We start from the raw sequence: 25,067 nt of genomic DNA, 5'->3' as shown, positions 1-25,067 counted from the left end.
GGTTCACTTTGTCACTTCATTATTTACTCGCATTGAAGTGTACATAGAAACTATTCAATGGGGTTAAACATGTCATTCGGCCGAACTGTTTGTCTTTCATTTTTTCGCCATAATTGTTTTTGCGCCTTTGCATTGATATATTTTTGAAAGAAAATTTAGCTTTTACGCTCGGTTCAAGTGTGACTCATCCCTTTTAGAAGAAAGTATTCTGTGTCATTATGGGGCTCGTTCTTTTTTAAACGTTTTTTTTACAAACACAACTCGAGAGAAGCATTTTCATAAACTATTCAATTGAAGTGAATGTGTGCTAAACATGTACGTGGTATTCCAGAGTAAAATAGTTAAGGCTGACAAGAGTGCGTGCGGGAATTGACTAATGGTTGATATAGGTCCCACAAATTGACGTATGTTAAATGAACACTTGCCTATCGATTTTGTTACAAGCAACCAGCCTTTGCATTTATTTGTCGTTTGATTGTAAAATAATGGAAAAGGTGCAAGGCAAACATGCGCATTTATACGGCAGATAATTGGATTTAACATAACACGCACAAGTAAACGATTGCGCGGATAAACACGCACACACAAAATTGTCTCGCGGCTTATTTCACAAATTACGAGACTTGCAAGCGCGTCATCCCCGCAGTCTTTTTTTCGTAGGGTTTATCTTTTCGTAGGGTTCAATACAGAGGCCGTGGCTTCCATTTCGTGTTGCTCATCGTGTTTCAGCGCGTGACGTTGAGATATGTCAGTTGTTTATTCCTTTTATCAGTTTGGCCCACACAGCGCAGAAGGTTCTCGTTTCCTATCGGCCTAAACGAAAATGCCGCAAATGAATTGTTTTAAATGCGAAATAAGATGCTATGTCTTCTCGTTTAGAACACACTAACATTATTGAAATTCATCATTGGATACATGCGCACAATTTTAGTTGCGTGTAACATATTCAAAGAGAGACGACGAATAGAAAACTGCGCAGCTTGGATTGTTTTTTGTTTACCGAATTTCTTTCAAATAGCAAATTTATAACAATTTTCCTGCCATAGGTTTTTAAACAGTGTGCAGTCAGTCGACTTAAATTTTTATATTTGGCTGACTGCAGGGTGTTGGAAGTCGATTTTCATGCCAACCGTTACGCAAGCTCCACACGCATGTACATCTTACGCAGCTTATGCGACGTGAAACACAAAACACTGCTACACAGTGTTTTTGCTGCCATTTTCATTACTGGGGTGTTGATTGTGTTCTTTTACGCGGCAGCAGTCGATTGGAAGAGTCCAACTCGATTTGGTGTCGCAAGGTAAGTTTCATTATCCGTTCTACATCAATATTCACCCATATCTGGGCTTCAAACCAAAAACAAACAGGTTTTGCATGCCTTGATATATACTTAATACTGATGCGCTCAACGCACCGTTACATCAAATGAGCAAGTATCCCTGTAGGCGTTAAAGTTGCCAATAAACAAATTTACACAAAGCGATACCGCATGTTTTTGGGTTGAGGGTACTGCGTCCATACAACGTTTAACGGCTTTTTTTTAATCAAAAAATATAAAAAAATATAAAAATGTCTCTTTGTTAAAATGTGAACGTACTTGGTACTGTAGTTGTGTACAACACAAGACAGTTACTTAAAAAACAGAAAATGTTACTTTAACCTTCAAAGTTGTCAATAAACGAATGTCACATCACAACCGAATAATTTCCACAGTCCCAGCCTTACATTTGCTTTTTATTTTGTCAGAAACGTTATTTACGAAAAGTTCGAAGATAAAACAGAAGTAGCAGAAGACGAATTAACTGCATCTGCAACACTAGAAAGGTTGTAAACCTTACAGTCGACAAAAATTTGTACAGTCCTTCGCATTACTTTATTTCAGTAGTTACAAATTGTGCGTCATAAATTCTTGCGCCATTTAATTTTGAAGGGCGCACACGATAATATACGCGCGGTTTCATAGCTGAAAAAACATTCTATTCCTCAATGTTAATTTAAAATTAATTTTTTTAGGCCCACACATCACGATATATGGTTACATGTGTCTTTCTGTTGTGGTACAAATAGACACAATTTTTTCAACATGAGTTTAAACGTAGTCACTAATGCGACGAGATGGCAGCATGTTTTCCTAGATCGTTTCTTAACTGCATGATTTAACTTTGAAAATCATTGCCTTCTGTCTTTTTTGTCTACACTGTAAAGCGTAAAGGTGGAAAATTCGGTAGGGTGGAAAATTACCCACCCTACGCATGGGTGGAAAGTACAATTTACAACCCTATGTAGGTGAAAAATTAATAATCTACCTTTTTCGATCATGACCAAAGGATAAATCTTTTGATTCCACCTCAGATAGGAGGCGAACATCCATTTTAAATTTTTTTATGATAGAAACGAAAGTGCACTAAAATCCACGCTATGTTTCCGTTTGTGGCAACCACCTACACTCAGAATTTTTGATTTAGGCTAAATCGTTTACAACTTCCTCCATAGCGGTGTTTCCTCATCTGTGAGTCGCGACTCAAAGTTGGGTCGCTTATTGCAAGTAAAGCAAAAAATTGTGTATTAGGACTTGTGAATATGGATGCTTTGTAGTTTTTTAAGTGTTTGTTACGTCAAACTGACTTTTATGCTTCTGCGCGATAATTTTGCATTATAGAATTTAAAAAATAGGGTTTCCTGAAAAAAGGTTGGGAATTATTGCTCTGTGGTAACACCACAAGTTTATTTGGTAGTAACTAGTGGAAGGAGGCGGATATGCAAAAGTTAATTAAAGAGAGTGTTTTAGCAGTATCTTCAAGCAAAAATAAAATTAATACAACAACTGTATCAATAAAGAGTGTGTTTTAGCAGAGGACGATTTAACTGCGCACCGCAGAACTTGTGCCATAACACGTGACGCGGCGGATGAATATTGGCAAAAAAGGAATTATGAAATTATTTCTCTGCTGCATAATTCTTGAATCGTTTTAAGTTATTTTCAATCCAAATTAATATATTGTTGAAATACTTTTGAAGAATACTCGAATCGATTAAATATATATCAAACAATTTGTAGTTGTACACGTGGGAACTACTTTGTCTTTGTGGCATGTTACTTGTTAACTGATCTCTTTATTGATTGCGTCCTGCGTCGCCTGCACGTGTTGTTGCAAAATATTTCAGTTATACAGGAGTGGTTTGTTATTTGTAGACCTGGAAGTGTTGGACAAGTTTTTTGGTTGAAAAACTGGCCCTTATATTTTGTGTGGTAAGTAGCCCTAATTTGTACGAAATACTTTTAGCAGATACTTCTAATTTTCTTGAAAAAATATATAAAAATTTAAGTTGGTAAAGTGTGTACAAGACGACCATGCTAAAGTGCCCTTACCCAGGATGTGATGTGGTACAAAGTTCATTTAAGCTTCACTTAAAACATCTTCGAAGCAGCCATTTGCATGAAGGTTTCACCGATCGTTTTAAATGTACATTGGAGAACTGCAACAGGACGTACACATCTTATGAATCGTACCGTGTGCATTTGTACAAATCACATAAATGTTTAAATGACTTGATTGATTGTGGTGAGACCAATAATAATCCTAATGCAAATTTATTAACTGTAAAGCGAAAGGATGAAGAAGTATGTGAGGAGGCTCTTCCCGAATTTCAATTTGATGACTCTTTTATGTCACTGTTTTTAAAGCTGCGCGAAAAGCACGTTTTGCCAGTAACTGTGTCTTTAGACATTATGACTGATGTTGCACAATTTGTTTGTCAGTTCCATACTGAGAGTCCTTTAACTTCTATCAAGCATTTTCTGGCTGACCAACATCAAACGTTATGTAAAAAAATCAAAAATGAATCATTTTACAGGAATTATTGCCTGTCTGTTGGTTTGGTTGAATCTAAGGAAATTAGTTTGGGTATGGACAATGGAAGTTTTCAGTATGTACCAATTACTGAAACTCTAAAAAGATATATCTCCCATAGTGATGTTGCAGACAGTATTGCCAGAAATTTACAGCATTCACATGTAGGATTATGTGATTATACAGATGGAGAAGCTTTTCGACTAAATGCATATTTTAAAGGGGATCGATATAAATTGAGAATACAACAATATTGCGATGATATTGAAGTGTGTAACCCTCTTGGAACATCCCGTGGTATTCATAAATTAACCTGTTTTTATTTTACGATTTGCAATATGGAAAAAAAGTATCTTTCGAATCACAGCAATATACATTTGTTAATTGTTGCCTTGTCTACACAAATAAAGAATGTGGGATATGGGCCAGTTCTGCATAAATTCTCTGAAGACATGGAAAACTTGGAAAAGTTTGGTCTGACTGTTAATGTAAATGATGGCCGGACTATTCACTTTATGTGTGGAGTTTCTTGCATATGTGGGGACAATTTGGCCATGCATGACATTGGTGGGTTTTGCAAGACATTTTCTAGTGGCCGTGTTTGCAGATTTTGTTTGTGTACTCATAATGAAGTGAAGTCCAAATGTCATGAAAGCATGTTTGCTTTGCGAACAGCACAAAATCATATGTCACATGTTGCATCTGTTGCTGAGGATAACTCTCTAATTTCTGCATACGGAGTAAGCTGCTCACCCATACTTTCAAACCTTTCATCATTTGATGTCATACTAGGCCTACCCCCAGATATTATGCATGATATGCTGGAGGGGGTTATTCCAGTTACTTTAAACCTGATAATTGAGGAACTTGGAAGATCAAAGAAACTGTGTCGATCTGACATTATTCACAAATTAAAAGACTTTCAGTTTGGCAGCAATGACAGGCAAAACAAGCCTGTTAGTTGGATTCTCGGAACTTCATGTGCCCTAAATGCACACGAGTCATGGTGTTTGTTTAGGATTTTTCCGTTTTTGTTGGGCCAATTTGTTTCTGTGGATTGTACTGTGTGGAAACTATATAAGTTGTTGTCAAACATTTGTGACATTGTGTTTGCCCCTGAAATTGCTACAGAATGGATCAATGAACTCGACATACTTATACTTGACTTTTATCAGCTAGTTATGGAAGTAGATAAAACAAAACTGAAACCGAAGTTTCATTTCATGTTGCATTACCCAAGATTAATTATACGCTTTGGTCCACTACGACACTTGTGGTCAATGAGGTTTGAGTCTTATCACCAACGGGTAAAAAAGGTTGTGAAAAGATCTTGCAACTTCAAAAACATTTGCCTTACTGTAACCAAGCGTATCCAGGGACTGAGGTGCTGGGAACAAAGTGGAATGAACTGTCTAAGCAATGACAAAATGTTAAAAGGTCATGTATCCATTAAATATATTAGTGTCAACTCTATGCCAACTGCTGCATTTAATCTCCTCAGTAATACTTTTAGCGTGCTAAACCCTAACTTAGAATCGACCAGGTGCTTGTCATTTGACTGTTGTCGCTATTGTTTTAATGATTTTTTTGTCATCGACATAATCGAGGAGCAGCCTATTTTTTTGCAAACAAAGTTTATATTGCTTATTAATGAGGGATGGTATATAACTGGTAATTTGTATTATTCCATGTTTAATGACCATTTACAATGTTTTGAGGTATTTCCCACAAATTACTGGCATATTTTTAAGGCTGGAATGGAAATGAGTCGTGCTCATGATATATATGTGGTTAACAAGCATGAGTATATAAAGCTCAATTATCGCATTTGCCCTCATGAATGACTTGGCATAAAAACGTAAGCTAACAGTGGCCATCTGTATGCAGCTTACGGAAATCATTATTGCCTCCACTTGCTTATATAAAAGTTTATAATTGTTTTTTTTTGTGGTTTTCTAGAAGCTAGTCAAAAATGTTTCATGTGACTTATAGAGATGTAAAAAAAGTTGTAACAGTAAGTTCACTGGAAAATCTACATGATGTTCTGAAAAAAACTTTTGGTGTAAAAAATGTTCAGCTGCAAGTGTTTAACAGTCAATTTCAGGATTGGGTAGATGTGGAAAATAAAGAAATTATTCCAAATTTAAGTAAACTAAAATTACAATCAAGATCACCAGAGGAACCAACTACAAGCCCGAGCACTAGCACAGCAGAAAGTACAGCAGAAGAAAGTGATGTTACATCACCATTTGAAGAGTCGTTTTCGAGCACTTGCAGCATTGAGGAAGAGTTACTAAAGTGGCCATTGGTATATAAATTGCCACCATTTCCGATGTGTGTTACTGCTTCTATAAAAGAGGAAGAGGCAATCATCCCAGGTAGAACTAGAAGGCAAATTGTAAATATCATTTTTAATGATATGCGAAGATACACAAAGTAAGTATTATTTTGTTTCGTTGCAAAAACGTGCTGTGCATTGATATTGTGTTTTAATTTTTAGTTATCCGATGCCAAATCAGTATAGAGAAGTCTGTTTGTCTCTTGTGACAACATACCCAGCACTGCGAGACAGGTTTTCACCAACTGGATCATTTCATGTAAGCCCTCGTTTGTTAATACAAAAATTGTATTAATTTGTATCTTTATGTTAGACTTCTTGGCTCAACATGTTGCGAGGCAAGTTCAAGGATTTCAGAAGGCATCTTGTTGAAGATGCTATTAGAAACAAAATGAAAGAAAAGTATGGCCAGTGTTACAAGCGTAGAAAGCAAGATGATGTGGTAGAGACAGTAAGCAAAAAGAGAAGAAGCAAGCTTTCGGACAGTGTGAGTTAACAACATATGTTTTCTTTTGCAAGTAAGTGTGTTTCATTAGCATTGTTTCTGTACATATACTCAGAATTAGAGTGCAGAAGATGAATTCAGCATAAATTATCACAAAGAAGTATTAAAAAAGGAAATAAAACAGAAGAATCCTAATTTTTCTGTAATCAAAGACAGGCTTATGAGGACTTTCTCTGCAAGGAGAAAATTAATTCTGGAAGGGTTGCCCATGAGCGCATTGTTTGAAGAGTACGAGGCATTACAGTTTTCGACATGGGTAAGCATTATGTTGGAAAGTTTTTTTTTGTGGTGAGCTTTTTCAACTCATATGTGAGGATCAGTCATTTTGTTTTTGTGCAGAATGGTGAGCAATTTCAATTTTTAGAATATAAAAATGAAAAGTTTTTGTGAAGGTATTGGAAGAAATGAAGCAAATAACAAATGTTGATGTTGAGAATCTTCTACAAACTGCGGAACTAAGAAAGGCAAAAAAGTTAATTCGTTGGGGTGATGTTCCAGAGGCTTGGAATAAAATTTTAGGTGGACATGCTACTGAGCAAAAAACTGTTTATTAATAGAATTGTTTTTGGTTTATAAAGTGTTAGTATATCTTCTTATGTATGGGGTGCTGCTTGTTAAAAAAGATTATACATGTATCATGTGTTGTTTTAGATCAAGATGTTTTTTTCTGGATGCTTTGTATTCCAACATTGTTTAAAGAAAATTTGGCCTATTTCTTTGCAATGGACAAGGCAAGTGAATTGATAATTGTTTCCCCTTTTAAGCAAAAACATTAATAAATTATATTTGCAGGATGTTATCTCACCATATCCAACCTTACAGTATGATGCTGATAAAACATGCTTCTTTGTTTTTGTGGATGGTTGTGCTGTATCAGTCAGTGGTGGTATCTTGCAAGGGTTATCCACACTTATTGCTGCTTATTGGGTTTTTGATGTAACCATTCCCAAGCAAATTTCCAAAACAATGTCATTGTTATGTGGGTATATTTTACATTTGAATGTAAAAGTGGAAGTGCCTGTGTTGAAAGTGATTAACAAACTGTAAAGTTTGGCCAGTTTGTTATGCATCAAAAATGAGCTGTTCATTTTCTTGGGAGTTCCCAGACGTAATTGTCTCATGCATTATGTGTGGATATGTTTTACATTTGAATGTAAGTGAAGTGCCTGAACCTGTGTTTAAAGTAATTAACTAACTTTGAAGTTTGGCCAGTTTGTTATGCATCAAAAATGAGCTGTTCATTTTCTTGGGAGTTCCCAGACGTAATTGTCTCATGCATTATGTGTGGATATGTTTTACATTTGAATGTAAGTGAAGTGCCTGAACCTGTGTTTAAAGTAATTAACTAACTTTGAAGTTTCGCCAGTTTGTTATGCAGTAAAAACGAACTGTTGATTTTATTGAATCCCAGACAACTGTCGTGATGCATCTAAATCGAAAAAATACAAACTGATGCTGGACAATAAAATGTGTGTTTGTATTGTGCTGTAGGGTGGAAACTGCTACTTCATGGGTGGGTATGGAAAAGTATCCTCTCCAGTAGGGTGGAAATTGCACTATCATGGGGTGGTTTAGTAACATCCACCCTTGGGTTATATAATGTATTTCATCCCTATGGGAGAAAAAACTGTATCACCCACATAGGTGCAAATTTCCACCATTACAGTTTACAGTGTACAGGGATGTCATTTACGAAACAAATGGAAACCAATCATTGACAACAAACGACTCGTGGGTTGAAGTGAAAAACGCATCCGCATCACAACAAAAGTTTGTGAAATAAACAGTTTTGTCTAAAAACATTTGTGATTTTACAATAACGGGACCAATGGGGCGTAAAGTTTTGAGATGTTGGTGTGATTTAAGTGCCCCGTGTGGCAAATAAACACATAGGGTAACTAAGTGTGCTTCAAGCATTTGCTTTGAAATTGCAGAAATTCGTGTCCCAATGCTCGTTCAGAAGCAGGTACACGTAAGCTATCCTGCGAGACGTGAACCAAAACCTCACGCGCCAATGCGTCTACTTTGGGTCGCCTGTAGTTTCAAGGCGCTGTAAAACACAACAAGCAGATCCACTGTGTTGTTACTTCTTCGGTCCCGAAAAGCCGATTGTCTCGATGCGTAGCGAAAACCGAAAAAAGGACGAATCGGATCCGTAGACAATGATACGTCATGATCCTTCCTGAGTTAAAAATTTCGGCCACGATTCCAAACATTAATTATTTCACAGTTTTGCGAATGCGAAGCTTGCTTCATAAATGCATCCCAGTCCATATACAGTAATTTTGCGATGCGCAAGGCCAATGCTTTCGACAAGAAAGGATCATTGTACGCGCCGGTAGAATCAATCGCACCTTTTATAGTCACCAAAAACACGTCACAACCACCTATAGGAGGAAACCCACCTAACACTATAACTAAGAATGCCTTGATGACCCAAAAGTGAAACAGATTTATTAAATTGAATTGAAAATATATTCCGGGAACTCGAAATGGAGTAATAAACGATTAGCGCCAGTGTATTATCTTTTATATTGAATTAACAATTGGCATTTTGGGTAAACTCATTTTGATTCAATTTTTTACACAACCAAGTGCTCAGCCCAGCATGTCGTATATACTTAATCTACAGGAATGTAATAAATGAAATTATCAGAGCTGGAGTAATGGCGGCAAAATACTTCAAAGAATATTCGCTTACTACACCACAAAGGTTTGTGAAGGTATCTATATTTCTGTATCAACAGGTATTCGTAGGTGTAAGGTAGGTGTACTCGATATGCATGCCTCACAAATACCAGCAATTAACGAAACATAGTTGTTATGCGCATATAAGTTGCTTTTGGAAAATGGCAACATCGTGCCAAAATACGTACAAAATTATCAAGAATATTTTTTTTGCAGCGACAAAATGGTAGTTTTAAACAAAGACCACCATTGGATCGTGATGTGGCGACACCCTTGGGGATTACCCGACTGGGGGCCGCAGGACGGAACAATAGTAGGCAACTGTACCATTACCTACAATCGCACGAAACTGGCTGAAGCAAGTGCAGTCATATTTGACTTTACGGCTCTTGATAACGAAACAATGCCTTGGTATCATTACAGGTATAAGCTACTAAGTGGGAACGACCAAGAAGTCGTCTGGCCTATGTTCGTCTATATCTTCTGCCGGCCATTGCTTAATAACCAACACACCCGCACACCCTTTTATCAAATAGTTTTGAAATATTTTTCTACAAAAAAAAACAATATTCGATTTAATCAAGCACCATTTGGGAACCTCTGCGTGGTATAAAGTAATGGATTCAATCATCGTTTATTGTTGATATCTTAACCTGGCAATCGCAACCTGACATATAAGAACCAACTAAAGCAATTTAATTTGTTGCTGACGCGTCAAAGTTTCAGTCGTCCAAATCAATTATTTTTACCAGAAGAGCTTTGAATTTATTGAAAGTAATTTATGTTTTGTTGGAAATCTTGAATAAGTGGATGTCATTTTTAAGTACACGAAACTCTTCTGTTCTCCCAGGCATCCAAACCAAGTCTTCATCTTCCGCACCGTGGAGGCTCCAAGCTACATTCGTAGGGGAGAGAAACGAATGAGTTTTCCCCATTTCGACAGAGGTTTCATAAACTGGACCATGTCGTATCGTTACAAATCCGACGTTTTTTTGTCTTATTTTGAATGGGCCCGCAACGTATTTTTTGAAGATGTCCAGGAGCTGAATGAAGTCCTCGCGAAAAAACACAACACGGCCGTACGTATTCATATTCTGCGAGTTATTATTCACATAATCACTCGATAGAATTTACTTTCGAGTTTGGCGGATGTTCTATGTTTGCTCTTCGTTGCAGTTGTGGGTTGTGAGCAACTGCGAAGTTACACCTGGAGCTTCACAGCGATTACAGTATGTTGAAGAATTGATCAGAGCCGGCCTTCCGGTTCATCGCTATGGTCATTGTTTTAATAACAAGCAAGAGTTTGCTGACATGCCGAGCGAACAACGCCAATCTTATCGGTTTTACCTGGCCTTCGAGAACGCCGTGCATTGCGAGGATTACATGACCGAGAAATTGTGGACTAACGCTATTATGTCGGGTCGTGTACCAGTGATTTGGGGTCCATCGAGGGTCGACGTGGCCAAACTTGTTCCCGCGGGTTCGTACATTCACGCAGATGACTTTGATTCGCCGGGTGCACTCGCGAAATACTTGCTTCGGGTGGAAGCAAACCAAACTGAATATCGGCACTACTTCGAATGGCGTGTTAACCCAGACCAGAAGACAAAGGAAATAATCGGTAAACACGAACTGATTCGCGAGGAACAACTTTGCTACAAGTTACAGAGGCCATTCGCTAGAAAAGTCATACCCAGTATAAGTCACTGGATTGTGGCCAACGAGACTGCGGAATGTCTGCAGTGAATTTCTCAACCATAGGAAGCCTCAGATTGTGCTCCACGATATGGCTCCCTTTCAATCGTGGTAGTGAGCTTGAAACACATTGTTTGTCATGATAAATTCATTCCAGAGGTTCCCAACTTTAATTTATTCTTTGAGCACTTGTTCATAACAAATGTTATACAACGACGCACTTCAAAAACGTTTATAGGGATAGCTACACAACATACATATAGTGTTGACAGTTTTCGTGAGAGACGAATTCGTTTCTTTATCAGTACAACACATGAAAGAACACGCAGTTTGTTTTGGAAATAAAAATAAAATTGGTCTAGAGCATTCAAGTAAACTTTTGTGGTTACCCAACAACTTCAAAACGAGATGCGATTTGGGAACGTCTGCGTGGTATAAACTGACTAATGGTGATGATGTTGGTTGATCGCAAACTGACACTTTTTTGTGACACTTTTTTGCTTTAATCGCTCGATAATCACCCGACTCGCAGCACCCATATGTATCATAATCTTTCCGCCTTATCGCACCCAACCTCCCAAATATCAAAATTTGCCAATTTTCTTTATCGTTGTTTATTCACGTCTTTAAAAATAAAACATTATGATTGGTATCATCTACGAAACAATTTTAGTATGGGTATGTTACAAACACTTTGCGAATTGGATATGACATCGGCTGCCACAAAATGGTTCTAACAGAAAAATACAAGCCACAGAATTAAGATCGCTGATGGAAGCACAAGAAATGTTGTAGATGTACATTGAAAGTGGAAATTTGTGTGCCTTCCAGTGTAAAATCTAGCCCAGTGTCACAGCTAACAGCTACAGACCTCACAGGTCGAAACAGTATGAACACCCTGTCTGCATCTTGATGTTTGTGACACTTTTGTGGTGGCATGGACATCGCTTTAATTGCGAGCTCAGTTTTTGATGTACACAATTGTCCATTCCAAGTGGAAAACCCGATCACGATTCTTGCCCAGGAAGACATGCATTCGAATCTCGGTACAGTAAGAATAGTTAAGAAGTTGGTCTAAACTGTGGTGGAAATCCAATACAATACTGATGCTGCAGGGTATTTTATCAACACAAAAAGGTTCAGTATTATTGTGATTTAAATTATTGGGTTTATTTAAAATTTCTGTATGAGAGCTGGTTGCGAAGTTTGACCTCAAAACTACACATTAACGACCACCGTATCCCAAATTTACTCCAAAACATCCTACATTTTTACGCTGATTGAAAGTTTTTCAGCAGATTTCGCTGACAAAAAACACTGGTTCCACGGATCACGTATTTAAAGCCTTTCTTCACTTTGATCACAAACGCGGAGCAAGTCAATTGGGGATCATTCCAGCGTATACACTTCTTTGTCAAACATCCGATACGCTTTTAGAATCTGTTAGGCGCACCCACCGTTATACTCATTTTGTGTTGTTGAAAGCAGGATGTTCTTTTTTATAGGGTTGTGATGACGGTTAGCACGCAAGGTTTTAAAGTACCCGGGCTTGTGGCGAGAGATAAAAAAAGATACTATCAAAAACCAGTCGACGCATTGTAATAAACCATGTGCTTTTTAAATAATTTTCGACTCGTCATATATTTAATACGTCACACTATTTTCTTTACCTTCTTTGTCAATATTATTTTTGCAAAATCCTAGGCCTTGGCGCAGTTACTGCTCCCACAAATAAAACAAGTGTTGCTGTACAAGAAAGCTTGACAGCTTAAAGGAAAAGCCTACAGAACGGTAGCGGAATTCCACATCTACGTCCACCGGTATTTCAATTACTTTCTCGGCCAGCGCAAGTTAAATTGCGCAAGCGCTACATAGCTAATCGACAGACGGCCAGAAATTTTTTTTTTCAGACGTGCCAGTAGGTTGAAATGATATAGCCTGGGTTTAGGGTGCGCGTCATGTACGATGACTTGTCGTTGTGGGGATAACGTAGTTTGTTGTTCAAACGTCAAGACTATATAGCTGAAGTACTAGCAATGTTGGTGATGGTCAACGACAATGTTGCTTAGTTACAAAGGTCTGCAATGCTTTTAACTTTAACTGCTGCTTGTTAGTATGTACATATTTAAGGAAGTACACATTTATTTGCAGCGATATTGATAATCTGTATGCTTTATGAGTGAGCAAATAGCGCAGGTGGCATGAATATTATGTGACATGTTTTTGGTGATGGCTAGCAGCAGTCATATGAGCAAGGTAGTCGGAAAGGGGCAGATGTATGAAGTGTCAAGTCTCCAATTATGACATTTATGACAATTTCTCTGCTATAGGTGTATAAACAGTGTGCAGTCAGTCGACCTTCATTTGTATATTTGGCTGACTACAGAGTGTTGGCAGCCGATTTTCATGCCAACCGTTACGCAAGCTCCGCGCATGTACGCCTTACGCAGCTTATGCGATGTGAAACACAAAACATTGCTACACAGTGTTTTTGCTGCCATTTTCATTACTGGGGTGTTGATCGTGTTCTATTACGCGGCAGCAGCGGATTGGAAGATTCCAGCTCGATTTGGTGTTGCAAGGTAAGTTTCATTATCCGCTTTACATAAATATTCACCCATATTTGGGCTTTAAACCAAAAACAAACTGGTTTTGTTGGCACCTACTGATGTGCTTTTTTTAAACGAAATATATCCTTGCACAAGAAGACGACCACTGCATAAGAAAAGTCCAAACAACGTTTAACGGCTTTTTTTTAATTAAAAAAATATAAAAAATTATAAAAAAGTCGCTTTGTTAAAATGTGAACGTACTTGGTACTGTAGTTGTGTACAACACAAGACAGTTACTTAAAAACAGAAAATGTTACTTTAGCCTTTAAAGTTGTCAATAAACGAATGTCACATCACATCTGAACTTCCACAGTCCCAGCCTTACTTGTTTGCTTTTTTCTTACTTGTTTGCTTTTTTTTACTTGTTTGTTTTTTTCTGTCAGAAACGTTATTTACGAAAAGTTCGAAGATGAAACAGAAGTAGCAGAAGACGTATTAACTGCATCTGCAACACTAGAAAGGTTGTAAACCTTACAGTCGACAAAAATTTGTACAGTCCTTAGCATTACTTTATTTCAGTAGTTCCAAATTGTGCGTCATAACTATCTTTTCTTCCGCCATTTAATTTTGAAGGGCGCACACGATGATATACGCGCGGTTTCATAGCTGAAACAAACATTCTATTCCTCAATGTTAATTTAAAATTAATTTTTTTAGGCCCCCACGATATATGGTTACATGTGTCTTTCTGTTGTGGTAAAAATAGACACAAATTTTTCAACATGAGTTTAAAACGTAGTCACTAATGCGAGGAGTTGGCAGCATGTTTTCCTAGCTCATTTCTTAACTGATTTACCTTTGGAAATCATTGCCTTCTGTCTTTTTTGTCTACAGGGATGTCATTTACGAAACAAATGGAAACCAATCATTGACAACAAACAACTCGTGGGTTGAAGTGAAAAACGCATCCGCATCACAACAAAAGTTTGTGAAATAAACAGTTTTGTCTGAAAACATTTGTGATTTTACAATAACGGGACCAATGGGGTGTAAAGTTTTGAGATGTTGGTGTAATTTAAGCGTCCCATGTGGCAAATAAACACACAGGGTAATTATTTGTGCTTCAAGCATTTGCTTTGAAATTACAGAAATTCGTGTCCCAATGCTCGTTCGGAAGCAGCTACACGTAAGCTATCCTGCGAGACGTGAACCAAAACCTCACGCGCCAATGCGTCTACTTTGGGTCGCCTGTAGTTTCAAGGCGCTGTAAAACACAACAAGCAGATCCACTGTGTTGTTGCGTCTTCGGTCCGAAAAGGCCGATTGTCTCGATACGTAGCGAAAACCGAAAAAGGACGAATCGAATCCGTAAACAATGATACGTTATGATCCTTCCTGAGTTAAAAATTTTGGCCACGATTTCAAACATAAATTATTTCACATTTTTAAGAATGCGAAGCTTGCTTCATAAATGCATCCCAGTCCATATACAGTAATTTTGTGTTGCGCAAGGCCAAGGCTTTCGACAAGAAAGGATCATTGTACGCACCGGAAGAATCAATCGCACCTTTTATAGTCACCAAAAACATGTTATATCCACATATAGGAGGAAACCCACCTAACACTATAACTAAGAATGCATTGATGACCCAAAAGTGAAACAGATTCATTAAATTGAATTGACAATATATTCCGGGAACTCGAAAGGGAGTAATAAACGATTAGCGCCAGTGTATTATCTTTTATTTTGAATCAACAATTGGCATTTTGGGTAAACTCATTTTGATTAATTTTTTTACACAACCAAGTGCTCAGCCCATGTCATATGTTCTTAATCTACAGGAATGTAATAAATGAAATTATCAGAGATGGAATAATGGAGGCAAAACACTTGAAGGAATATCCGCTTACTACACCACAAAGGTTTGTGAAGATATCTATATTTCTGTATCAACAGGTATTCGTAAGTGTAAGGTAGGTGTACTCGATATGCACGCCACACAAATACCAGCAATTACGAAACATAGTTGGCATCAGTTATGCGCATGTAACTAGCTTGTGGAAAATGGCAACATCGTGCCAAAATACGTACAAAATTATCAAGAATATTTTTTTCGCAGCGACAAAATGGTAGTTTTAAACAAAGTCCACCATTGGATCGTGATGTGGCGCCACCCTTGGGGATTACCCGACTGGGGGCCGCAGGACGGAACAAAAGTAGGCAACTGTACCATTACCTACAATCGCACGAAACTGGCTGAAGCAAGTGCAGTCATATTTGACTTTACGGCTCTTGATAAGGAAAGAATGCCTTGGTATCATTACAGGTATAACCTACTAAGTGGGAACGACTATGAAGTCGTCTCGCGTATGGTCGTCTATTTCTTCTGCCGCCCATTGCTTTATAACCAACACACCCGCACACCCTTTTATCAGATAGTTTTGAAATATTTTTCTACAAAAAAACAATATTCGATTTATTCAAGCACCATTTGGGAACCTCTGCGTGGTATAAAGTAATTGATTCAATCATCGTTTATTGTTTATATCTTAAGCTGGCAATCGCAACCTGACATATAAGAACCAACTAAAGCAATTTAATTTGTTGCTGACGCGTCAAAGTTTCAGTCGTCCAAGTCAATTATTATTACCTGAAGAGCTTTGAATTTATAGAAAATAATTTAAGTTTTGTTGGAAGTCTTGAATAAGTGGATGTCATATTTAAGTACACGAAACTCTTCTGTTCTTCAAGACATCCAAACCAAGTCTTCATCTTCCGCACCGTGGAGGCTCCAAGCTACATTCGAAGGGGAGAGAGACGAATGAGTTTTCCCCGGTTCGACAGAGGTTTCATAAACTGGACCATGTCGTACCGTTACAAATCCGACGTTTTTCTGTCTTATTTTGAATGGGCTCGCAACGTATTTTTTGAAGACGTCCAGGAGCTGAATGAAGTCCTCGCGAAAAAACACAACACGGCCGTACGTATTCATATTCTGCGAGTTATTATACACATAATCACTCGATAGAATTTACTTTCGAGTTTGGCGAATGTTCTATGTTTGCTGTTCGTTGCAGTTGTGGGTTGTGAGCAACTGCGAAGTTACACCTGGAGCTTCACAGCGATTACAGTATGTTGAAGAATTGATCAGGGCCGGCCTTCCGGTTCATCGATATGGTTATTGTTTTAATAACAAGCAAGAGTTTGCTGACATGCCGAGCGAACAGCGCCAATCTTATCGGTTTTACCTGGCCTTCGAGAACGCCGTGCATTGCGAGGATTACATGACCGAGAAATTGTGGACCAACGCTATTATGTCGGGTCGTGTACCAGTGATTTGGGGTCCATCGAGGGTCGACGTGGCCAAACTTGTTCCCGCGGGTTCGTACATTCACGCAGATGACTTTGATTCGCCGGGTGCACTCGCGAAATACTTGCTTCGGGTGGAAGCAAACCAAACTGAATATCGGCACTACTTCGAATGGCGTGTTAACCCAGACCAGAAGACAAAGGAAATTATCGGTAAACACGAACTGATTCGCGAGGAACAACTTTGCTACAAGTTACAGAGGCCATTTGCTAGAAAAGTCATACCCAGTATAAGTCACTGGATTGTGGCCAACGAGACTGCGGAATGTCTGCAGTGAATTACTCAACCATAGGAAGCCTCAGATTGTGTTCCGCGATATGGTGGTAGTGAGCTCAAAACACATTGTTTGTCATTGATAAATTCATTCCAGAGGTTCCCAACTTTAATGGATTCTTTGAGCACTTGTTCACAACAAATGTTATACAACGACGCACTTCAAAAACGCTTATAGGGATAACTACACAACATACATATAGTGTTGACAGTTTTCGTGAGAGACGAATTCGTTTCTTTATCAGTACAACACATGAAAGAACACGCAGTTTATTTTGGAAAAAAAAATCGTCTGGAGCATTCAAGTAAACTTTTGTGGTTGCCCAACAACTTCAAAACGATATACGATTTGGGAACCTCTGCGTGGTATAAACTGACTAATGGTGATGATGATAGTTGATCGCAAACTGACACTTTTTTGTGACACTTTTTTGCTTTAATCGCTCGATAATCACCCGACTCGCAGCACCCATATGTATCATAATCTTTCCGCCTTATCGCACCCAACCTCCGAAATAACAAAATCTGCCAATTTTCTTTATCGTTGTTTATTCACGTCTTAAAAAATAAAACATTATGATTGGTATCATCTACGAAACAAATTTAGTATGGGTATGTTACAAACACTTTGCGAATTGGATATGACATCGGCTGCCACAAAATGGTTCTAACAGAAAAATACAAACCACAGAATTAAGATCGCTGATTATAACCTTTGGAAGCACAAGAAATGTTGAAGCTGTACATTGAAAGTGAAAATTTGTGTGCCTTCCAGTGTAAAAGCTAGCCCAGTGTCACAGCTAACAGTTACAGACCTCACAGGTCGAAACAGTATGAACACCCTGTCTGCATCTTGATGTTTGTGACAGTTTTGTGACGTCATGGACATCGCTTTAATTGCGAGCTCAGTTTTTGATGTACACAATTGTCCATTCCAAGTGGAAAACCCGATCACGATTCTTGCCCAGGAAGACATGCATTCGAATCTCGGTGCAGTAAGAATAGTTAAGAAGTTGGTCTAAACTGTGGTGGAAATCCAATACAATACTGATGCTGCAGGGTATTTTATCAATACAAAAAGGCTCAGTATTATTGTGATTGAAATTATTGGGTTTATTTAAAATTTCTGTATGAGAGCTGGTTGCGAAGTTTGACCTCAAAACTACACAGCAACGACCACCGCATCCCAAATTTACTCCAAAACATCATACATTTTTACGCTGATTGACAGTTTTTTAGCAGATTTTGCTGACAAAAAACACTGGTTCCGGGTATCACGTTTTTTAAGCCTTTCTTCACTTTGATCACAAACGCGGAGCAAGTCAATTGGGGATCATTCCAGCGTATACACTTCTTTGTCAAACACCCGATACGCTTTTAGAATCTGTTAGGCGCACCCACCGTTATACTCATTTTGTGTTGTTGAAAGCAGGATGTTCTTTTTTATAGGGTTGTGATGACGGTTAGCACGCAAGGTTTTAAAGTACCCGGGCTTGTGGCGAGAGATCAAAAAAGATACTATCAAAAACCAGTCGACGGATTGTAATAAACCATGTGCTTTTTAAATAATTTTCGACTCGTCATATATTTAATACGTCACACTATTTTCTTTACCTTCTTTGTCAATATTATTTTTGCAAAATCCTAGGCCTTGGCGCAGTTACTGCTCCCACAAATAAAACAAGTGTTGCTGTACAAGAAAGCTTGACAGCTTAAAGGAAAAGCCTACAGAACGGTAGCGGAATTCCACATCTACGTCCACCGGTATTTCAATTACTTTCTCGGCCAGCGCAAGTTAAATTGCGCAAGCGCTACATAGCTAATCGACAGACGGCCAGAAATTTTTTTTTTCAGACGTGCCAGTAGGTTGAAATGATATAGCCTGGGTTTAGGGTGCGCCGTGATGTACGATGACTTGTCGTTGTGGGGATAACGTAGTTTGTTGTTCAAACGTCAAGACTATATAGCTGAAGTACTAGCAATGCTGGTGATGGTCAACGACAATGTTGCTTAGTTACAAAGGTCTGCAATGCTTTTAACTTTAACTGCTGCTTGTTAGTATGCACATATTTAAGGAAGTACACATTTATTTGCAGCGATATTGATAATCTGTATGCTTTATCAGTGAGCAAATAGCGCAGGTGGCATGAATATTATGTGACATGTTTTTGGTGATGGCTAGCAGCAGTCATATGAGCAAGGTTGTCGGAAAGGGGCAGATGTATGAAGTGTCAAGTCTCCATTTATGACATTTATGACAATTTCTCTGCTATAGGTGTTTAATCAGTGTGCAGTCAGTCGACTTACATTTGTATATTTGGCTGACTACAGGGTGTTGGCAGTCGATTTTCATGCCAACCGTTACGCAAGCTCCACGCATGTACATCTTACGCAGCTTATGGGACGTGAAACACAAAACATTGCTACACAGTGTTTTTGCTGCCATTTTCATTACTGGGGTGTTGATCGTGTTCTATTACGCGGCAGCAGCGGATTGGAAGATTCCAGCTCGATTTGGTGTTGCAAGGTAAGTTTCATTATCCTCTTTACATAAATATTCACCCATATTTGGGCTTCAGACCAAAAACAAACTGGTTTTGTTGGCACCTACTGATGTGCTTTTTTTAAACGAAATATATCCTTGCGCAAGAAGACGACCACTGCATAAGAAAAGTCCAAACAACGTTTAACGGCTTTTTTTTAATTAAAAAAATATAAAAAATTATAAAAAAGCCGCTTTGTTAAAATGTGAACGTACTTGGTACTGTAGTTGTGTACAACACAAGACAGTTACTTAAAAACAGAAAATGTTACTTTAGCCTTTAAAGTTGTCAATAAACGAATGTCACATCACAACCGAACTTCCACAGTCTCAGCCTTACTTGTTTGCTTTTTTCTTACTTGTTTGCTTTTTTCTTACTTGTTTGTTTTTTCTGTCAGAAACGTTATTTACGAAAAGTTCGAAGATAAAACAGAAGTAGCAGAAGACGTATTAACTGCATCTGCAACACTAGAAAGGTTGTAAACCTTACAGTCGACAAAAATTTGTACAGTCCTTAGCATTACTTTATTTCAGTAGTTCCAAATTGTGCGTCTCAACTATCTTTTCTTCCGCCATTTAATTTTGAAGGGCGCACACGATGATAAACGCGCGGTTTCATAGCTGAAACAAACATTCTATTCCTCAATGTTAATTTAAAATTAATTTTTTTAGGCCCCCACGATATATGGTTACATGTGTCCTTCTGTTGTGGTAAAAATAGACACAAATTTTTCAACATGAGTTTAAAACGTAGTCACTAATGCGAGGAGTTAGCAGCATGTTTTCCTAGCTCATTTCTTAACTGATTTACCTTTGGAAATCATTGCCTTCTGTCTTTTTTGTCTACAGGGATGTCATTTACGAAACAAATGGAAACCAATCATTGACAACAAACAACTCGTGGGTTGAAGTGAAAAACGCATCCGTATCACAACAAAAGTTTGTGAAATAAACAGTTTTGTCTGAAAACATTTGTGATTTTACAATAACGGGACCAATGGGGTGTAAAGTTTTGAGATGTTGGTGTAATTTAAGCGTCCCATGTGGCAAATAAACACATAGGGTAATTAATTGTGCTTCAAGCATTTGCTTTGAAATTACAGAAATTCGTGTCCCAATGCTCGTTCAGAAGCAGCTACACGTAAGCTATCCTGCGAGACGTGAACCAAAACCTCACGCGCCAATGCGTCTACTTTGGGTCGCCTATAGTTTTAAGGCGCTGTAAAACACAACAAGCAGATCCACTGTGTTGTTGCGTCTTCGGTCGAAAAGGCCGATTGTCTCGATACGTAGCGAAAACCGAAAAAGGACGAATCGAATCCGTAAACAATGATACGTTATGATCCTTCCTGAGTTAAAAATTTTGGCCACGATTTCAAACATAAATTATTTCACATTTTTAAGAATGCGAAGCTTGCTTCATAAATCCATCCCAGTCCATATACAGTAATTTTGTGTTGCGCAAGGCCAAGGCTTTCGACAAGAAAGGATCATTGTACGCACCGGAAGAATCAATCGCACCTTTTATAGTCACCAAAAACATGTTATATCCACATATAGGAGGAAACCCACCTAGCACTATAACTAAGAATGCATTGATGACCCAAAAGTGAAACAGATTCATTAAATTGAATTGACAATATATTCCGGGAACTCGAAAGGGAGTAATAAACGATCAACGCCAGTGTATTATCTTTTATTTTGAATCAACCATTGGCATTTTGGGTAAACTCATTTTGATTCAATTTTTTGCACAACCAAGTGCTCAGCCCATGTCGTATATTCTTAATCTACAGGAATGTAATAAATGAAATTATCAGAGATGGAATAATGGAGGCAAAACACTTGAAGGAATATCCGCTTACTACACCACAAAGGTTTGTGAAGGTATCTATATTTCTGTATCAACAGGTTTTCGCAAGTGTAAGATAGGTGTACTCGATATGCACGCCTCACAAATACCAGCAATTACGAAACATAGTTGGCATCAGTTATGCGCATGTAAGTAGCTTGTGGAGAATGGCAACATCGTGCCAAAATACGTACAAAATTATCAAGAATATTTTTTTTCGCAGCGACAAAATGGTAGTTTTAAACAAAGTCCACCATTGGATCGTGATGTGGCGCCACCCTTGGGGATTACCCGACTGGGGGCCGCAGGACGGAACAAAAGTAGGCAACTGTACCATTACCTACAATCGCACGAAACTGGCTGAAGCAAGTGCAGTCATATTTGACTTTACGGCTCTTGATAACGAAACAATGCCTTGGTATCATTACAGGTATAAGCTACTAAGTGGGAACGACCAAGAAGTCGTCTCGCCTATGTTCGTCTATATCTTCTGCTGGCCATTGCTTTATAACCAACACACCCGCACACCCTTTTATCAGATAGTTTTGAAATATTTTTCTACAAGAAAAAACAATATTCGATTTAATCAAGCACCATTTGGGAACCTCTGCGTGGTATAAAGTAATTGATTCAATCATCGTTTATTGTTTGTATCTTAACCTGGCAATCGCAACCTGGCATATAAGAACCAACTAAAGCAATTTAATTTGTTGCTGACGCGTCAAAGTTTCAGTCGTCCAAATCAATTATTTTTACCAGAAGAGCTTTGAATTTATTGAAAGTAATTTATGTTTTGTTGGAAGTCTTGAAGTGGATGTCATTTTTAAGTACACCAAACTCTTCTGTTCTTCAAGACATCCAAACCAAGTCTTCATCTTCCGCACCGTGGAGGCTCCAAGCTACATTCGAAGGGGAGAGAGACGAATGAGTTTTCCCCATTTCGACAGAGGTTTCATAAACTGGACCATGTCGTATCGTCACAAATCCGACGTTTTTCTGTCTTATTTTGAATGGGCCCGCAACGTATTCTTTGAAGATGTCCAGGAGCTGAATGAAGTCCTCGCGAAAAAACACAACACGGCCGTACGTATTCATATTCTGCGAGTTATTATACACATAATCACTCGATAGAATTTACTTTCGAGTTTGGCGGATGTTCTATGTTTGCTGTTCGTTGCAGTTATGGGTTGTGAGCAACTGCGAAGTTACACCTGGAGCTTCACAGCGATTACAGTATGTTGAAGAATTGATCAGGGCCGGCCTTCCGGTTCATCGCTATGGTCATTGTTTTAATAACAAGCAAGAGTTTGCTGACATGCCGAGCGAACAGCGCCAATCCTATCGGTTTTACCTGGCCTTCGAGAACGCCGTGCATTGCGAGGATTACATGACCGAGAAATTGTGGAATAACTCTATTATGTCGGGTCGTGTACCAGTGATTTGGGGTCCATCGAGGGCCGACGTGGCCAAACTTGTTCCCGCGGGTTCGTACATTCACGCAGATGACTTTGATTCGCCGGGTGCACTCGCGAAATACTTGCTTCGGGTGGAAGCAAACCAAACTGAATATCGGCACTACTTCAAATGGCGTGTTAACCCAGACCAGAAGACGAAGGAAATTATTGGTAAACACGAACTGATTCGCGAGGAACAACTTTGCTACAAGTTACAGAGGCCATTTGCTAGAAAAGTCATACCCAGTATAAGTCAATGGATTGTGGACAACGAGACTACGGAATGTCTGCAGTGAATTACTCAACCATAAGAAGCCTCAGATTGTGCTCCACGATATGGCTCCCTTTCAGTCGTGGTAGTGAGCTCGAAACACATTGTTTGTCATTGATAAATTCATTCCAGTGGTTCCCAACTTTAATTTATTCTTTGAGCACTTGTTCATAACAAATGTTATACAACGACGCACTTCAAAAACGCTTATAGGGATAGCTACACAACATACATATAGTGTTGACAGTTTTCGTGAGATACGAATTCGTTTCTTTATCAGTACAACACATGAAAGAACACGCAGTTTGTTTTGGAAAAAAAATTGGTCTGGAGCATTCAAGTAAACTTTTGTGGTTGCTCAACAACTAAAACGAGATACGATGTAGGAACCTCTGCGTGGTATAAACTGACTAATGGTGATGATGATAGTTGATCGCAAACTGACACTTTTTTGTGACACTTTTTTGCTTTAATCGCTCGATAATCACCCGACTCGCAGCACCCATAGGGGAGACCGGGGATCGCTCGGACGGTTTGGGGAAAATTGCTCATATTTTTTTAAATTATGAACTACATTCTTAAATTTTATTTTGTTGTAAGCATTCCTCAAAAAACAGAAGGTTTTTCGTTCGTTTTAGCTCACTAAAAATGCTCATTCAGCCCATTTTTTAAACAGGTCTTAAATGTCCGAAGTCACCCCGGTACCGGGGTAACATCGGACGTGACTGGGGATATCTCGGACAGCAAGTTTTAAACAGACGTTTTTTTTGTTTATTTAACAAATATCTGAAATCAAACTTGGCGCAATATCAGCATTGGGGCATTAGCGCATTAAATATCATTCAAGCTTTCAGGAATCGGGTTGTGGCCACTTATCGTTTCGACCCTTCCACACGTTCATGCTTTGGGTAACTCGTGTACTTTTAACGGCAGCATGGATATCAAAGATGTTTGGGTCAACAAACGATTTTTTATCTTTGGGGATGTTTCTTACTGCCAAAATTCGATAATTTTATCCAGCTTCTGTTTATTCTCTTCTATGACCTGATAATTTTTCATAAAACTCAAAAAGTGTTGTCTTGTCGCGATTTCTTGCCATGATGTCCGAAGTATCCCCGACCACGTGACGACATAGAAATTATTAAAATATGGCCGTATTTTTCAAGGTTACACAAAATCATCATTGGCCTATCCAAGAATACATATTTGAATATGCAATCAACCAAAAATTACTGCATTTTGATTAACTGTGACAGATATATAGCCTTACACATACAAATTGAAAAACTTGGTTTCACTGATAAATTGACGTTTTCGATTATATTTTTTTTAGCAGACATGATTTAATTCCAAAGTTCCTGTTAACGTTTGATGGAGACATAAAGCTTTTGTATAAGTGTCGTTACAATACCTAATTGTGACGTAAAATACCTGGTCCGAAGTATCCCCGTGTTGAAGGTATCCCCGGTCCCCCCTGGGGTCATGGACATCGTTTTAATTGCGAGCTCAATTATACTTTGATGTAAACAATTCTCCATTCCAAGTGGAAAACCCGATCACGATTCTTGCCCAGGAAGACATGCATTCGAATCTCGGTGCAGTAAGAAAAGTTAAGAAGTTGGTCTAAACTGTGGTGGAAATCCAATACAATACTGATGCTGCAGGGTATTTTATC

General features: G+C 38.4%; 3 protein-coding genes across 4 annotated transcripts; all 3 read left to right on the top strand.

The window, feature by feature from the left end:
- Positions 1–1,055: 1,055 nt before the first annotated feature.
- Positions 1,056–17,797, top strand: LOC145889159 (3-galactosyl-N-acetylglucosaminide 4-alpha-L-fucosyltransferase FUT3-like). Of its 2 annotated transcripts, XM_082980043.1 has the most exons (8): positions 1,056–1,300; positions 1,747–1,824; positions 8,375–8,464; positions 14,524–14,613; positions 15,472–15,552; positions 15,750–15,956; positions 16,382–16,610; positions 16,708–17,797. In XM_082980043.1, the coding sequence occupies exons 1-8, from the start codon at positions 1,152–1,154 to the stop codon at positions 17,275–17,277; spliced, it is 1,494 nt and encodes a 497-aa protein (XP_082836169.1). In that variant the 5' UTR covers positions 1,056–1,151; the 3' UTR covers positions 17,278–17,797. The 2 variants fall into 2 exon arrangements, with proteins under 2 accessions (XP_082836169.1, XP_082836170.1); XM_082980044.1 differs by lacking the exons at positions 1,056–1,300; positions 1,747–1,824; positions 8,375–8,464 and adding exons at positions 13,412–13,659; positions 14,073–14,150.
- LOC145889562 (3-galactosyl-N-acetylglucosaminide 4-alpha-L-fucosyltransferase FUT3-like) lies at positions 9,606–11,422 on the top strand. The gene is made up of 3 exons (XM_082980540.1): positions 9,606–9,805; positions 10,233–10,461; positions 10,559–11,422. The coding sequence occupies exons 1-3, from the start codon at positions 9,606–9,608 to the stop codon at positions 11,126–11,128; spliced, it is 999 nt and encodes a 332-aa protein (XP_082836666.1). The 3' UTR covers positions 11,129–11,422.
- A 1,758-nt stretch (positions 17,798–19,555) lies between the features above and the next one.
- LOC145889160 (3-galactosyl-N-acetylglucosaminide 4-alpha-L-fucosyltransferase FUT3-like) lies at positions 19,556–23,753 on the top strand. Its single transcript, XM_082980045.1, has 7 exons — positions 19,556–19,800; positions 20,214–20,291; positions 20,665–20,754; positions 21,612–21,692; positions 21,891–22,097; positions 22,522–22,750; positions 22,848–23,753. The coding sequence occupies exons 1-7, from the start codon at positions 19,625–19,627 to the stop codon at positions 23,415–23,417; spliced, it is 1,431 nt and encodes a 476-aa protein (XP_082836171.1). The 5' UTR covers positions 19,556–19,624; the 3' UTR covers positions 23,418–23,753.
- Positions 23,754–25,067: the final 1,314 nt, after the last annotated feature.

The sequence above is a fragment of the Ascidia mentula genome, chromosome 2, assembly GCF_947561715.1.
Source record: "Ascidia mentula chromosome 2, kaAscMent1.1, whole genome shotgun sequence".
NCBI lineage: Eukaryota > Metazoa > Chordata > Ascidiacea > Phlebobranchia > Ascidiidae > Ascidia > Ascidia mentula.
This window is presented reverse-complemented; position numbering and strand designations above follow the sequence as displayed.

What these genes read in the sequence shown, in the direction of transcription:
- LOC145889159 (XM_082980043.1), top strand. Translation starts at nt 1,152, where the DNA reads ATGTACATCTTACGCAGCTTATGCGACGTGAAACACAAAACACTGCTA. An exon ending in GCATCCGCATCACAACAAAA is followed by an intron (nt 8,465 to 14,523) that starts GTTTGTGAAATA and finishes TTTTGTCTACAG; the next exon opens with GGATGTCATTTACGAAACAA. An exon ending in GCATCCGCATCACAACAAAA is followed by an intron (nt 14,614 to 15,471) that starts GTTTGTGAAATA and finishes CTTAATCTACAG; the next exon opens with GAATGTAATAAATGAAATTA.
- LOC145889562 (XM_082980540.1), top strand. Translation starts at nt 9,606, where the DNA reads ATGGTAGTTTTAAACAAAGACCACCATTGGATCGTGATGTGGCGACAC. An exon ending in ATGCCTTGGTATCATTACAG is followed by an intron (nt 9,806 to 10,232) that starts GTATAAGCTACT and finishes CTGTTCTCCCAG; the next exon opens with GCATCCAAACCAAGTCTTCA. An exon ending in CGAAAAAACACAACACGGCC is followed by an intron (nt 10,462 to 10,558) that starts GTACGTATTCAT and finishes TCTTCGTTGCAG; the next exon opens with TTGTGGGTTGTGAGCAACTG.
- LOC145889160 (XM_082980045.1), top strand. Translation starts at nt 19,625, where the DNA reads ATGCCAACCGTTACGCAAGCTCCACGCATGTACATCTTACGCAGCTTA. An exon ending in GCTCGATTTGGTGTTGCAAG is followed by an intron (nt 19,801 to 20,213) that starts GTAAGTTTCATT and finishes TTTTTCTGTCAG; the next exon opens with AAACGTTATTTACGAAAAGT. An exon ending in GCATCTGCAACACTAGAAAG is followed by an intron (nt 20,292 to 20,664) that starts GTTGTAAACCTT and finishes TTTTGTCTACAG; the next exon opens with GGATGTCATTTACGAAACAA.